Source organism: Cladophialophora yegresii, assembly GCF_000585515.1.
Source record: "Cladophialophora yegresii CBS 114405 chromosome Unknown aczIN-supercont1.4, whole genome shotgun sequence".
Lineage (NCBI taxonomy): Eukaryota > Fungi > Ascomycota > Eurotiomycetes > Chaetothyriales > Herpotrichiellaceae > Cladophialophora > Cladophialophora yegresii.
Genome location: NW_006913048.1, coordinates 1,708,409 through 1,723,614, shown reverse-complemented (window position 1 = coordinate 1,723,614; position 15,206 = coordinate 1,708,409). Strand labels below are relative to the sequence as shown.

The 15,206-nt window shown below is 55.2% G+C and overlaps 3 protein-coding genes across 3 annotated transcripts; all 3 read right to left on the bottom strand.

Moving 5' to 3' along the window:
* Window positions 1–1,280: 1,280 nt before the first annotated feature.
* On the bottom strand, window positions 1,281–3,386 carry A1O7_05950 (uncharacterized protein; the record flags this gene model as incomplete). The annotated part of the gene is made up of 1 exon (XM_007759957.1): window positions 1,281–3,386. One exon carries the CDS (start codon window positions 3,384–3,386, stop codon window positions 1,281–1,283), a length of 2,106 nt encoding a protein of 701 aa, XP_007758147.1.
* Window positions 3,387–4,572: 1,186 nt separating this feature from the next.
* On the bottom strand, window positions 4,573–11,253 carry A1O7_05949 (uncharacterized protein; the record flags this gene model as incomplete). Its single annotated transcript, XM_007759956.1, has 1 exon — window positions 4,573–11,253. One exon carries the CDS (start codon window positions 11,251–11,253, stop codon window positions 4,573–4,575), a length of 6,681 nt encoding a protein of 2,226 aa, XP_007758146.1.
* Window positions 11,254–12,137: 884 nt separating this feature from the next.
* On the bottom strand, window positions 12,138–13,779 carry A1O7_05948 (uncharacterized protein; the record flags this gene model as incomplete). The annotated part of the gene is made up of 2 exons (XM_007759955.1): window positions 12,138–13,631; window positions 13,735–13,779. 2 exons carry the CDS (start codon window positions 13,777–13,779, stop codon window positions 12,138–12,140), a joined length of 1,539 nt encoding a protein of 512 aa, XP_007758145.1.
* Window positions 13,780–15,206: the final 1,427 nt, after the last annotated feature.

Genomic DNA, 15,206 nt, shown 5'->3' with positions numbered 1-15,206 from the left:
CTTGATGTGAACTGAGTTGGGTAATGAGTTCGACGCCGTCCCGATGAAGGACCACCAGCTAGCTATCGAAAGGCTGCGTAGGGTCGATGTCAGAACGTAGAGAATGAGACAGATAGATGGTAGATTCTCGACTAATGCAACGGGTGCTTGAGCAGGTAGAGGTAACACAGATGATGTCCAGGCATCGATAGGCAATACAGTAAGACACATGTATGATAATCACCGGCTGGTTCTTGGGCGCCTTGACGACTCTGAGAGAGGGAGGTACAGAGGAGGCAAAGAGCACAGGAGATGTAAAATCCGGCTAGCGAGCCGGGAAGATCGCCACAATGCCAGCTAAAAGAGCTGCAATGCACTCGTTCCCTCGTTGAGTAAAATGCCCAAGGGAAATACTGAGAGAGAGAGAGAAGAGGGTACGAGTTTAGAGTCATAAGGACTTGAAGAATTGTGCAGTAAGTACTACCAGTCCCAGTCCCAGTCCCAGCCGTGCCTACTGCCCTCATGTGATACGAGACCTCCTCTTCTCATCAATCCTCATCCTCGTCTTCACTCTCACCCACCCATCCACCACTTTACTTCACCACCCACGGATCACATGTCCCTCTCACCAGCCTAGCCAAAAAATAAATACCACATATATTTCAGTCAAGCACAAATCCGTTCGCAAATCAACCCAAGTACATATCTAGTCTACCATCTCTCGAAACATGACCTTCAGGGAGTGCGTTCAGGTTGGGGTTCTGCCCGGTGACTGTCGACAACGGGGGTGCAGTGTCTACTGTGTCTCGCGGATCTGGCACTGTGATAGGGGAATCGCTGATTAGGTTACGTGTTCGAGGGTAACGAAGGATACCTCTTCGAATCCCAGGTTATCCCTTCTGATTTGTGGTTTTTTTTTTCTCGCGCACAAGGGGATGGGGATGGGTGTATGGTGGGTGAGGCTCTGCGCAGTGGTGGTGTGATTCACTAAGTACCTATAGGTAGGATGAGGACTACCTTCACTTCGGACTCCGTGTTCAGTGCCTGCTGGAGACGGTCCTGTGTAGTGTCGGGCTCGACTGTCCGATACTGTATATAGCCGTGTGCAACATTACAGTACCATGGAACTGTAAACTTGGTCGCGGGTGGCTGTGCCTCAATGTGGCATCTACATCACACCGCATTGCATTGCACCGCATTGCCTTATATCATATCATGTCACATTATTGGTATTATGTGTTCGAGCCATTCTAATCCGCGTTGCATCATTCATCTTTCTTCCACCTCCCACCTCCCACCTCCTACCTTCTACCTAGCTTCCCCGTCCCGTCCTGAGCCAAGAACTTGAAATCTTCTCCCGTCGTTGCCTTCGCCTGGTCACAACCATATCTCCCGCCACAAGTACCGTGCACCTGCACCCTCGTCAAATTCACCCGAAACGCAGACATCTCGACGCGCCCGAACCGTCCCGTTCCGCTGTTTTCGTCCGCGTCACGATCCCAGAAAACGACCTCGTTCAGCGGCCTGCCCGCATACATCTTGGTGTCCACGTCCGCGAGGCAGAAATCATCCCACACGCCCACGCCCGCGGGGCTAGAAGGCTTGTCGAGTGCGAAGACGATGCGCCATAGTTCGCCACGCTTGGTCATCTTTTGCCTACCGTCGTCTCTGCTGGCCCCGGGCTTGTTCACCTCCTTCTGCTTGTCGTCTCTGCTGCCCTCGCGCTCGCCCATGTCCTTCCACTCGCCCTCTCTGCGATGCTCTGTGTTCGGGTTATCGCGATACAAAAGTGTGGGAATAAGTTGTGCATGGAGTTGTCTATCGCTAGGCAACTTGAATTGCGCGCGAAACACCGCGAGCATGTCCGTCGCGTTGGAAATCCAGCGTGTGATCTCGAGCCCGTGCGCCGGCGTGTAGGTTAAGGCGAGGGAGGAGTTGAGGGGCGCAGCCCTAGGGGTCACGTCGGCTTCACCCTTCTTCTCCCGCTCCTGCTCATTCTCGTCCCTGTCCTCCCCCTTCTCTTCTGATGACGTGTTCTCCTCTGACGAGGACAAGAAGGCGAACTCCCCGACATAACTGTCTACTATCTGCCTGGCCGCGAGTCTATCCGCCGCGCGAATCAACGGCACGGTGACCATCTCCAGCAAATCACTCAGAAACTCCTCATCCCCGGCCGTGAAAATCGTGAAGCCCAGGTCGAATTCCGGCACCAGAGCCACAATCGTCCTATACCCGGGGAGTCCGCCGCCTTTGGTGAAGAACGTGACGGATCGACCACCAAGGATCTTCTCGGTCCGGAACGTCTCCCACGGCATGCCGTACCAGCTGCCAAACCCACCCGCCGACGAGAACGAATTAGGCAGCCAATTTATCCCCGATGCCCCGGCGTCCATGTACTCTGTCAGCACGTGCCTCAAAAAGATCGACATGTCCCCGGCAGAGCAGTACAATCCACCTGTCGGGTTCTGCACGCCCTCGTCGACGTCCCAGTACCAGGCGTTGCCTTTCGGGAGCACGGCCACCTCGTCCGGCGGCTTGGTAAAGGACGTCTCGTTCATGCCGAGTGGGCGAAGGACCGAGGTCGTTATCGCCTCTTCGTACGCCATGCCCGTCACGTTGGCGATGACCAGGCCCAGCAGTTCGAACGCGATGTTGCTGTACGTCGATTTCATGCCGGGTGGGAACAACGGAACCCTGTGCTGCAGGTGGGTCAGCAGCTCGTGCGCCGTGCAGGGCTTGTAGTCCTCGTAGGAGTCGCATTTGGGGAGGTTGGCGCGTTCCGGCGCAGAGTCCCCAATGGGAGGAAGACCCATTGCCGTGTGGTCGTCCGGCCCTGTTAGCAGGTCTCCCTGCGCCCAGTCTCTAGGCAGGCCGGAGATTTGACTAGCGAGTAATCGGAGCGTGATTTTGTCCCAGGCCAACGCACTAGAGTTGGCATTCGAGTCCGAGGTCGCATTCCCAGAATCCCCAAACCCCCAGAGAGGGACGTATTTCGCAACGCTATCGTCAAGCGCCAACCTCCCCTCGCCATGCAAATGCAAGACGCCCAACACGGTAAACACCTTCGTGATGCTCGCGATGCGGTACCGACTCGTCGAATTCACTTGGACGGCGCCCGGCCTCGTCTCGTTTTTGGCGCGGGCCGTATGGAACGTGGACCACAGCGTGCCTTGCGAGGACGTGACCTCGATGGAATACGACGACGCGTCGAGCGCGGTGTTGTTGTTCCTCGTGAGCGTGGCGAGTGAGGCCTCGATCTGGCTGAACGTCTCCCAGATCTCGGAGGCGTGGCCGTCGTATGTGGGTGGCGGGTAGAACGGGGATTGGGACGAGCAAATCGCTTGGATGACGGGGAGACCCGCGATGAGGAGAAGTAACAGGGTAGATAGCTTGCGAAAGGTGGCCATGGTTGCCATCTTCTTGGAGATGTAGAAGTGGTGATGAGGGCCACAGGGCCAGCTGTCGAGCTGCTCAGCGGTTCAGCGGTTCCAACGGTTCCAACGGTTCCAGCGGCCCCAGCGTTAGTGGATAGCACACGAAAGCAATAGGCGTCTTTGGAGCAGTTCACTTGCACCGCGCGTGATGCTCTGCTCTGTTTACGTTCTGCTCTGGAATATATCCGGGTCTGAAACGTAAGGGTCTTCTCTCATGAAGCAGTCATTCTGCATACGGTAGGCAGGCAGGCAGGCAGGCTAGCTCGACGGTCCTTAGATCGTGGACTAGATATAAGCAAGCAACACACACCAGTCAGAGCCAGGCACAAGTTTCCGGACCGACGACCGTTGGGAATGATAGGCCGTGACGGGCCGTGACGGAGATGGAGCGCGTGTTGGAAATGGCTCACGCAACCGCAGGCATATCTGGTATAACTGAATGCAATCCAGCGTCTCCCCGGAAAGGACCCTAGCTGACCGCTTCGTTGTACGTGTCGTTGAGGTTGGAGTCGGTTGGCCTGAACCGGTTTATTTGGTTGGTGATACAGTGTTGTGGGGAAGCTCCCCACACCAAGGCTGGACGATGGGAATACGGAGTACAAAGTACGACACTGAGTACGAGAAGCCCCAGGTACATACTGTGAACGGCTTGGAACTCGGAGACACGGCGTACGTTCGAGCTTGAGATGAATAGGTGGTGGCTAACATGGCCATCATCTTGATCGTCATTACCCTCGCTATGCTATATCCCTGACGCCATCCTCCCCAGTAAAGACGATCCGACGCTAAAAGAAAGAAATATCCACATGTACAAAACACAGCAACAGAGCATCTCATGGGGTATATTGTTCTTTCCCTTTCCCAGGACATTTTCGAGTGAGTGAGCGGACAAGATTTGACTTTCCAGACACAATCTATAAAAATCTCTTCAACTCTGCCAGCTTCACATCCTTTCTCCAGCTTGTACTTTCTGCCTTCGGGTTTCCACCATATCTGTGCATGTCTTCCAAGCAGAATCTCTATACAAAGACCAACATATTAACATCTTGTGGCAGTGAAAGTGAAACGCAAAACGATCGACAGTGGGTATCATCATGTGGCATAAGGAAATGGAAAATTTTCACACACTCTCCAGCCCGACAGGTTCCAAAGAAAATGTTCATTGAGGCAACGGCTCCGCTGCTTCAAGAAGATCATACTGAGTATCCTCCTCGAGAGGGGAGGCATCCTCGTCCACATCCGCAGTCAGGTCGAAGCTGGGCTGATTCTTGACCTGAGTTGGTGTCTGAGGCAGCTCGGGCTTCGATAGCGATGGCGACCTTTCGGGCCGTTTCTCTGCCTGCCTGCTTGACAGAGCTCGAGGTTGCGGATTGTACGCCTTCAGGGGTCGGGCTTCAGGTCCGCCACCCTTTCGAGCTTGCGCCGCTGCTGCAGCAAGAGGTCTCATGGTCGGTGGTGCTTGAAGTGGCGTGTCGCTCGAGGTCGGCGTCTTCTGGCTCGTCGCAGGTGGAGTGATCATACCGGACAGGAAACTTGCGGGGCTTCCAACGGTCGATTTCGATGGTGTCTGGTTGCCGAGATTTGTCGCCAGATCAGACAGTGCCCCGATCGATGTGTCACGCGCTTTGCGCCAATTTCCCCACGCAGCCGCAGCAGCCAGGGGCAGTGCGCGCGGGGACTGAGCATAGCTTGACAAACTGGAAATCGAAGGGAAGGAGCTGGTCATGCCACCTCCCGGGGCGCGCTCTCTCAGCTGTTGCTCCATCTGCAGATTCGCACGCAGCCTAATCGTGGCGTCTCGTACACTGTCTCGGTCGAAGTCAGGTTTGGACAGCGCAGAAGTGATCTCGTCGAGATCATCCACTCGGACGGAAAGCAGCTCGCGCAGCCAACTAATCTCGGTCTCACGCTCCTTGAGCTTGGCGGGAGCGTCCTTGTCAGCGGCAGCGAGCTGTGCTTCGAGTTGCTCAATCTGCTGCTCACGATTCTGCAATTGATCTTGTAAGACCATGATAGATTCTCGAAGGGCTTGCGGTGAGATCTTTTCCGGGACTTCTGTTCCCTTGGCATATGACATCGAGGCGGTCGCTGCGCGTTGAGGTGGTGATGCCACTACGGAGGAGGCGGGTGTGGGCAGATTGACGCCCTTGGCGGTGGCAGCCTCTACAGCAGCTCGAGCAGCCGACTTCGTAATCGCCAATCTGTCCTCCAAATCTGCAACCTTGTTCTCCAGATGTTTGACCTTGTCGTCGCCGAGGCTCAACCTCTCGTTGAATTGCTGCTCGAGCATCGTCCGTGCATCAAACGAGTCTTGGATCTCCCGCGCATGGCGATCGCGTAGTTCATCAAGCATCTTCTCATGAGCCTGGAGTCGTTCTCCCAGAGCAGATTCCTTCTTCTCATCAGCCTCTCCAAGAGCCCGTCGATGGGCCTCGAGAGTCTCAGCTAGAACGGAATCGTGCTTGGCCTTTTGCTCTTCAAGACGCAATTCAGCATCCTCGAGACGGCCTTGCATCCGGATGATTTGCGCATCAGAATCGGCACGGACGTTTTGGATCTGAGCCAGGGCACTTTCCAGCTCGGCCTGCACCTTGAGAACGGACGTTGCAAGCTCGGCGTCCTTGCTATTCTTCGTGTGAGTCAACTCCCGGTCGAGATTGAATGCTTTTGTATCCAGCGCTCTGTTCTCTTCTCGCAGGGAAGCAACCAGTTCGTCCAGTCTCGAGACTTCCGACTGAGCTTGCGCCAAAATATTCTTCAGGTGGAGATTCGCCTTGTGCTCCTTATCCAAGACATCCAAGTCGAGCTCCGCCTTCTCGCGGTGACGCCGCTCCTGCTCGAGTGCCTCCTGAGCAATAGCAATTCTGCTCTGGAGACTGTGCTCTTTGTTCCGCCAGTCTTCCTGTTCAGCGTGCATGTCATGGATGACTTGTGCCATTTGCGACTGCACACGCTCAATCTTGCCTCGAAGACCTCCGCGAGATTGTGTCTGTTCCTGAAGTTGCTGATGAAGTTCACGCAGAGTGCGCTTGAGATCTTTGTTGTTGGCACGCTCGTCGCGGATGTCCTGACGCCACTGGTCGCTCGATACCCGGTATTCTTCGAGTGTATGCTCGAGCGCTGTGTTCTTGAGGGTCAACCCTTCCAGGTCGCGCTCGAGGTTCTTGTAAGACTCCTTCTCTTCCACAAAGGCCTCCAATGTGTGCTGAGCTTCCTCCGAGGACTCGCGATATTGAGAGGCTTCCTCTTCGGCAATACGAAGTCTTAGTTTGAGTTCGTTGATTTCCTCTTCTGCCTTGCGCCGGAGACGAGCCTCTTCTGCAGCATGTTCTTGTGAAATCTTCAGCATACTCTCCAAGCCATCGATCTGGGGCTTGAGTTTTAACTCCGCAGCCTCGTGATCTTCGCGAACTCTGGATCCTCGGAGTCTAGGATGATGCGAGATGACATCTTCCATGATTGTCTTTAGCTCGTTTTGTGTGTTCTGAGAGCCCTTTTGTTGTGCTAGTTCCCTCATCTCCTGCAAGACTCCGTTGACCTCAGTCATGTCGATGGTCGGTTGAGGCTGAGCAGGTAGCTGGTACGCGGCCATGGCTTCAGCAACGGCAGCACGGATCAGGTCTTGTCTCCGCTCACCCCTGCGTGCCAACGGCGACCGCGATCTGTAAGATGAGAATCCTTCAAATGCGTCATAATCATCCTCGTCATCTGCATCCGACTCTTTCTGCTCTGTGGACATGCTGCGACGGTCCTTCTTTCGTGTTGGCTGCGTAGTGATCAATGCCAAAGAGTGCTGGATCGTCTCAAGGGCGCGCTCAAGAGGACCAAGACGATTTTCAAGAATGCCACCAACCAGATCATTGACATGGCCGTCAAAGAATTGGGACCGAAGCTGAAGCTTCGCAGCTTCTGGCGCGGGCAGAGCATCGCCCCAGTCACTGACATCATCTCTGCCCGAGTTCAGCTTGTGAATTCCAATACCAAGTCCGTATGACGGCGGATACGAAGTGTCGCTCGGGGCCGATTTATTGTCGTGAATTCTGCGAGGGCTGGGGCTGGGAGCGTCGCTTCGGAAGTTGCCTCCTGATCGTATATCGATCAGTGGAGTGGACTGGATGGGCGTATCGTTACGTTCAACACCAAGCTCGGGATGGTCCTCAAGATGTTTCATGACAGCATCGATTTCTTCGAAGGATGGAACCGGCTGCTCTTGATGGCGGAGGGACGGGCCTGGCATGGCGAACCCATCCTCTTCCACTTGCGGATGGACGCCCAGTTCTTTCGTGGGATCGGATAACAACTCTGGCGGCGGTTCAGCTTCGTTGTCAGTAGATTGTTCCTCAATGACCTCCACTACCTCCTCTACACTGCTCTGGTCGTTGTCTTCAAATACTTCAACAGTGTCCTCTGCGTCATTAACAGACTCATGATCTTTCTCCACGAGGTGAGGCAGATCAGCACGAAGGGAGGACAAGTCGGCCGTGTGTTTTGTCGGCGGACTTGGCAGGGTTGCATATTTGGAGGCTTCCAATCCTCGGGCTTTCGGTGGCGGAGCGATCGAAGAAGCCACCAGTGACCCCGAGACAGGTGGATTGAACTCGAAAGGTTTCGCCAAAGCAGAAAGAGAAGACTTTGGCTTGCGACTGTAGCCCCTCGACACGTCTGATGGTCGATTGGGTTCCTCTGCCTCTGATTCCACCTTGGCCTGGGACTCAGGTTCAGATTCCTGCTCAGTCTCTAGTTTCTGGTCAATGTCAAGCGGAGGGCGAGCCTCATTAAACATAGCAGCGTCTCTGGCATCTGCGAAAGTGAATGCAGACTCGGCTTCATCGACTTCGTTGGCGTCCTCCGTCTTTGCTTGTGCAGCGACTGGCTTGTCCCCATCTAGTGGTGTCTCGTCCGCAGGAATATACGCCCAGCCATCGAAATGCTTCTTCGGACTTTCCACTTCAGATCCATTGGCGTCAACATCATCCACAATCTCGGAAAGGATCCTTCTGTGATGGAACGGGGCCGAGTCGGCGAAGACAGGACTTCGATCACCGTCGCTATCGTGCCTTCGCGCTCTCTTTTGCCTGTCTGCTGGAGCCACCGGACGACCCTCATCATCAGTCGACTCTGCCTCTGACACATCAGACTGGACGCCTTTCAATTTGGTGGCGAGAAGAGCCCCTGGTTTGCTTGCTCTTCTTGTGGCCTTCGAGCCCGAGCCAATGATAACATTGCCAAATATGCTGCTCATATTATTGGTCGGGCCATCAGCATGAGATGCCTCGTTATCACTCGAACGCGCGCCCTGAGACTGGGAGGGGTTGAATACTGGAGCATCAACGTTGAATGTGGCAGAACTGAAGCTGAATGGGGTTTCTTTGGGCGCGGCTTGCGGCACGAATGACGGTGTGAATGCAGGAGCATCAGCATTCAGTCGTGTTATCGAAAACCTGTTCTTGCTGGCGGAACCCCTATCAACCGGAGGTGTTGGTTTGGACGGTGCTCGGCGCACTGGCATGAAAGCGGGCGCTCCGAACGAGAAATTCGAACTTAAAAACCCTGCGCGAGGATCGAACTCCTTGGCTTCGACATTGAACTTTGTGATGGTTGGAGTAGCTTCCGGAGCGGGCTTCGATTCTGCCTTGGCCGCATCACTTAGAGCCTGCCAGTTCATGAACGGATTCTTGTCGTCCATCAGCATTGGCGTAGCAGCTATGCTTGGGTTGGTCTCGATGTCAGATCTCTCATCCGCGACTGTCATAGTCTCGGGTCGTCTCAAAATGGGTAGCTCTTCATTCACGGTGTCGTCGACGACGGAAGCTTTTCTAAGAGACTGATCATAATTCTCCGGATCCTCAGCGTGCAGGCTGTCATGCTTCGCGTGTAACGCAGCTTCGGTTTCATCGATCTCCCTCTGCAGCGCCATGCTAAGGTTGTGGCGATGACTTTTGGGCGTAGGGTGGGCGATCTCAATTGGGGTGTGGGAGGACTCGCTAAATTGAGGAGTGTGGGACAAGCTGTCGACTCGCTGCGGCAGAACGGGGCTCGGGGTATGTTGCGAGGCATGTTGCAGGGGCACATGTCCTCTCGATTGCAGCAGCTGGTTCCGTGCCTGTTCACCACCGAACTGCATCGTAGGTGCCCGCACGTGCATCGGTTGCGACAGGACTTCTCCCATATTCGGAAGATGTAACGGATGGTTGGGAGAGAAGCTGTTCTGGCGTGACGAGAGAGGTTGGATGTTGGGTCGAGCGCCATTGCCGAAAGCGTTCGGCTGTGGTGGTATCGGCTCATAGGGTGAGATCCGTCCATGGAAGCCTGGGTGTGCCATAGACGGCTTGTAGCCGTGCATGTTCTTCGGCGGCCCATTAAACTGCGAAGATGCGACAGAGCCCGGCTGAGGACTGATGCCAGCGGACGATAGCAGTGAGGGCGAGAATGGGTTGCTCGTGGCTCTGAGTGGATTACTTGCTGATGAGGAGGGTGCAATTGGTGGTGAGGCGGTCAATCCCGGATAAGCTGTCGATGAAACCCGGCTCATTGTGGCAGAGAAAGGTGAGCGTGTTGATGGAGGAGCCTCTGAGCCACTCGGGCTAACACCAAGCGCACGGAGTTTCTCTTCTTTCAGACTCTCGACCCATGACTCCCATTCCGCTTGGTCGGGTATATGGACGTGGAATTGCCGCAACTTCTGTTCCGCGTTCACCTCGGAGGGATCAGGGTAGACGGGACGGCTCTGTCCGCTGCTCGCTTGCGACCCTTCGTGTGCCAGATGGTTCAACTCGAAGCCATCCACAGAATATCCAGCATCAGTCCATTCCTGTATTCGCGCCTGGATTTCTTCCTGTGTCAATAAAGGAGGTAGGCCGGCGGACTCTCGGTCTGTTAGGGGCAATGCAATGATACAGGCCTTGCCTTTCCAAATGACCTTCTTTTTTGGTCTCTGGTAGGAGTGCATCGAAGTCGGCCGCGGTCGAGCTGCTAGGGTCGGGCTTTCCGGTGGTTTCATATCGTCTTCTGCTGGGGAGACTCTGTGAGGAAGAACAGGCAGCGGCATCTCCGGCGTGTCAAGGCTTTCCGACTCCTGCTCGGCCATGTTGCTTAGTCCAACCGGCGGAAGTGGTGTACGAAGCCGCTTTGACCCTCCTAACAGATAGCCGGAAGCATGGAACGTGTCTTGAGTGACAGTAGCGAGACTCTCGGTGCTGCGGTGTTTCACCGGAACGCGACTCACACTGTCAGCAGGGGACGCTCCCCAGCTGTCCAGATATGCTACCCGGGTCGGTGTATTCTCGCCCGCCTTTTGACCTGTCTCAGATCCGCTGTCGTCAGAGTCGCTTAGCCAATTGGGTCTCTCGGACCGCAGATTCCGTAGCTCTTTTGCAGGATCGAGGGTGGCGGTATTTGGGTATATGCGGCGCCAGGAGCGTGGTCTACTACCGCCAATGTCGTCGCTGGGATCGAGGAACGATCGAGTAGAGGAACTAGGGAGGGGGGTGTCTTCGAAGTCCAGGCGGTGACTGGCAGGGTCGGAAGGCGGCTGGGGCGTTCTTCGAGGACTCGGAGTAGCGTACGGCGAACCCCAGGCGGCCGCGTAGTAGGCGCCACTGCCGTCGCGTTGACGCAAATACTCGGGTGATCGGAAGTTGCCTGCCTGGTCGCGGTCGCGACGCAGAGTCGGCAGTGGTGGGAGGGTAAAAGGAGACACCCAGTCGTTTTCTGAAGGAGTGGACGAAAGAGAGTGCTCTTTCAGAGAATGGAATGAGTCGGGACGGCCAGGAGGATAGAAGCCAGTATGGTGGCCGTCGGAAGGGGAATTCTCGAAGTGACTGAGCCCGTCGACGTTCATGAACGGAGGTCGCGGCAGGTTGGCGACTGGCGGAACTCGGCTGCAGAGGACGTGGAGGAATCGAGATCCGAGGCGTTCAGATGGGCATGGACGTCAACACGAGAGCAAGCATCAGGTCCTCCGACACGCGGCGCCATGGAAAGGAAGAATACCAGGGCTGTGAGATGGAGATGAATTCACTGAGACGTGGTGTTGAGGTGTCAAAATCCAGAAACGAGTCCATCGAGATTGGGAAATCAGCCGGCATTAGCAAAGTGACTTAGCGACGCCAACACGACGCGCTAGCCGTGGAGTCCGGTCCTGAACCATCGCTCTAAGTCTCCCTAATTCTGCGCTGGCGATGTCTGATTGGCGGGATGTGCACTAAGCGGCGGCGCCGTCCGCTGGGAGCTTGGAAAATCAGCGCATTATCCAGGGATCAGGGCTACAACCAAGCACACGCCGCCCAAGGAAGCGCCACACGCACACAGCACAAATTCTCCGACACTAATTACACAAAAGGTCGGATGCGGCTCCAAGACAGAAAAGCGACATTCTTGTACCAGTCGAGGTTGCCTTCAGATATATGTACATTGCCGATTCGTACATGCTAGTACCTTGCACGGACAACATCCATTCATCCGGTTATGATCAGTGTTCTCATTGGATGACGGCCCAATATGTCGCTGGGGCAGTGCCTATGGGCTGCCCGTTCCGGACACTCGAACGCCGTGGCTGAAATCACGATTCCGTCCTTGCCAACCCGTGTTTGCTGGTCGTCATGTTTGTCGTCATGTCGTTATCTAAACAATAGAGCCCGTGATTCTGATCGGGCTCGAATTTCCATACGTCCTTCAGATTTGACAGTTTCCCTCGAACGCCTTGCGTGCCATGGCTAAAACGCTTCAAAATTGAACGGCCTCTCTATGCACCGAAAATGTCTTCCATGTGGGATCCAGTGCCTTGGTGGCCTCGAAGAGGACTTGCCGGCCGTCGTAGTCAACATTCTTTTTGATCTCGTGGAATCGGTTCTCTTCGGGGACGAACTCTCCTTCTTCCAGACCTTCTTCCTCGAGCTCCATGATCCTTTGAGCGAGGACTGCCATGATGGGACCCTCCCACACGCCTTCCTTGCCGGCTCGCTTCAGTTGAGCCACTGCCCGCCGCCGGAGACCCCAATCACGACATTTGCAGGCGACAAAGAAGAGCGGGTGGACGATACCGAGCTCCATGGTGAAAGGTGTGGCTTCGTCCTCCAATGGCCTTTGTTCAGGCATGCCAAGGGCCGTGGTCATCTGTTCAACCTTCGAGACCATGTCCTCAAAGTCATCTTCGAATGCATCAAATGTGCTCTCCGGTCCGCTGTCTATACACGCCCTGAGCATAACGACCGCTGTCTTGATCTGCAGTCGGAGCCCCAACAGGCTTTTGATGTCGGTACTGCTTAGTCTCGATCCCTGGACTGAGAAGAAGTTCTCCAGTGCGGCCATCCAGGCGTCAAATATGTCGAGCGCCTCTTGACGTCGAGTCTGCCACTCCCATGGCACAGTATCGCGTCTCCAATACCGATACATCCGTGCATCCGACTTGACCAGCTGGTACACCGAAACAAGAAGATTATCGAGATGGTAACGAACTTGACCCAAGGTGAGGTTGGTGGGCAATATCCGAGGGACTTGGCTAACATCGGCTGCTAAAGGTTCTGCTAGGTCTTTCGAGAATGTGCATGCCTGTATGTCGTATCGAGCAAAGACTCGCAGGAGCTCATCGACTTCGTCCTGAGGCATCTCGCGGAATTTCGCTTTTGAGCCCCGAGAATAGGGTGTGAGCGAGCTCTCAGTGGTCGGAGGGATGTTCATTTGCTTGATCAATGCTCGCATGCCTTGCTGATAGTGGATGACGGCGGCCATGTTATTGCGGCGGAGGACTTCGAAGCAAGCAAATAATATACTTGCGATGATGGCGAGCTTGGCGTTGGATTTGGTGGGCTCGTTCAGTCTCTGGTTCAACTCACGCAAGGCACCCCCATAGAGCTTCAAGGCGTGTTGGTAGCTCTGGTCATCAATCAGTTGAGGGCTGTATTTGCCACAGCGGTCCTGGTAATCCTCATGCAAGGTCCCCAATGCAATGATTGCGTTCCGGACCACCGGTTCCTCCTGACCCACTTTGAGTACGAGCTTCGTCCAGAAACCTGTTTCGGACCCTCCAGCAAAGGCGGGTACCGTGCAATATTGAAACCGGTGGAAGATACGGCGTTCTTGGGTAGTGCCTTGAAACGGCTTGGTGATTGAATTGGGTTCAAATAGGTATTCGAAGACAGCCGGTCGCCGCTGAGGTGGCAATACCGCGCTTGATGCTGAGCTGCTAGAGCTGTCCTTGGGGAACTCGTACCCGTCGCACTTGCGTCCGGTGGAGGTACATCGCTTACCTGGAGGTCAAGTGAGCACTAATACGGACAATAGAAAGAGAGACGTGGCTGGGGCCAAGTGACGGCACACTTACAGCTCGGTCTGGTTTCATCGCATTTAATCCTACGTATCTTCCCATCGTTAGCATTCCAATGCGATGTAACCAGTAGGAGAGCGGGGGAGGAGTCGACTCTGGCCAGAGACACGGAATGAAGATGGGGGACCGGTGCTGGCTCAGCTATCCACAGAGAGGGTCAAGGCTGTGGCGGCTGCCATACGAGCATTGAGCCGTGCACTTAAAATATGCGAGGCGGCCATTGGGTGGGGACGGCATGGAACGACTTCTTTCTTTGAACTCACCTTGCACGTCTTGCATCCCGTTCGTACTTTTGGTTTGCTAGCCCTCTTCCGGCGCGCCAAGGCCAGGGAGGAGCTACTGGATGACGAGTGCCTTTCCGACGCCCTGCCAGGCATTGATTCAACCCTAGTATAGGCAAGGTCTGGCTCAGGCACGGGCACATACTGTGGGACTGCCAGTCGTGAGGGGATTGGGATAACATAGGGGCCAGCATGACCTTGTGGTGGCCACATGGTGCGGGCGGAGTTGAGAGCGGGTGGCAAGAGGGCGCGTCAAAAGTACGAGGGGCGCCAGCGCAGAGTTTGAGTACCGACAGACCTGCGGCGGAGATGTGTCCAAGCTCGAAAAAGGATTTGCCAGTGGCCGGGTTGGTGGCAGTCGCCTCCGCAGTGGTTGGCTCGGGTCCTGGGTGAGCGTGCTATGTAAGTACTGGAGATGGATGATGGAGGGGCGAGGCGTGATGGAGCAACAACTGTTACGAAGAAGCAAGCTTGCGGAAATTATGTACGTATATACCAACGAAGGGAGTGTCAAATGCCGTCAATGTCCTGGTCGGACTTCTGAAAGGTCCTTTGTCGAAAAGGCAGCCTCGCAGGCTGCCTCAGAGTGTTTGGAGCCTCAGCTGGAAGAAGGGGCCTCGGGAGCGGGAAGCAGCCATTCAATAAGACTGCGCAGAGGTACAATTGGTAGTAGCACAGGCAAGGACGAGCACGGTCGACAAGGCCGGCAAGCCTCGAAAGCCCGGAATGGCGATGGTTTAGGCGGTGTCGCCGAGGGACCAGTTAACAGTGGATGATCGCTTGGGGGACAATAGGGCTGGCAGGAGACGATGGCGACCCGAACAGGAAGGGTCGTAGGCAAGTCCGAAGCGCCAGTAGTTGGAGCACGGTTATGAGCCGAGGCAACAGAGATTGGGGATGGGCACCAGTACGTGAGCAAGTCCTCTAAGCTCGTCGGTTGACGTTGGATTGAAGACAAAAGGACCTTTGGTGGGGGATGAAGGATGCGGGATTGCAAGCCAAAAGGCAAGTCAGCTGGGAATATGAAAGTGCGGGAAAACTGGAAACTGCTCGACAACCGCTACGGTGTCGGCGACACGCCCGTCCCGGCCTGGCTCCAATCACCCGGCGCCTCCGATTCGCTTCCGCACGGTCTAGCGCCCTCAACAGCCGCTGGATTGGTTGGATCGTAAACCGCTTGCATACATG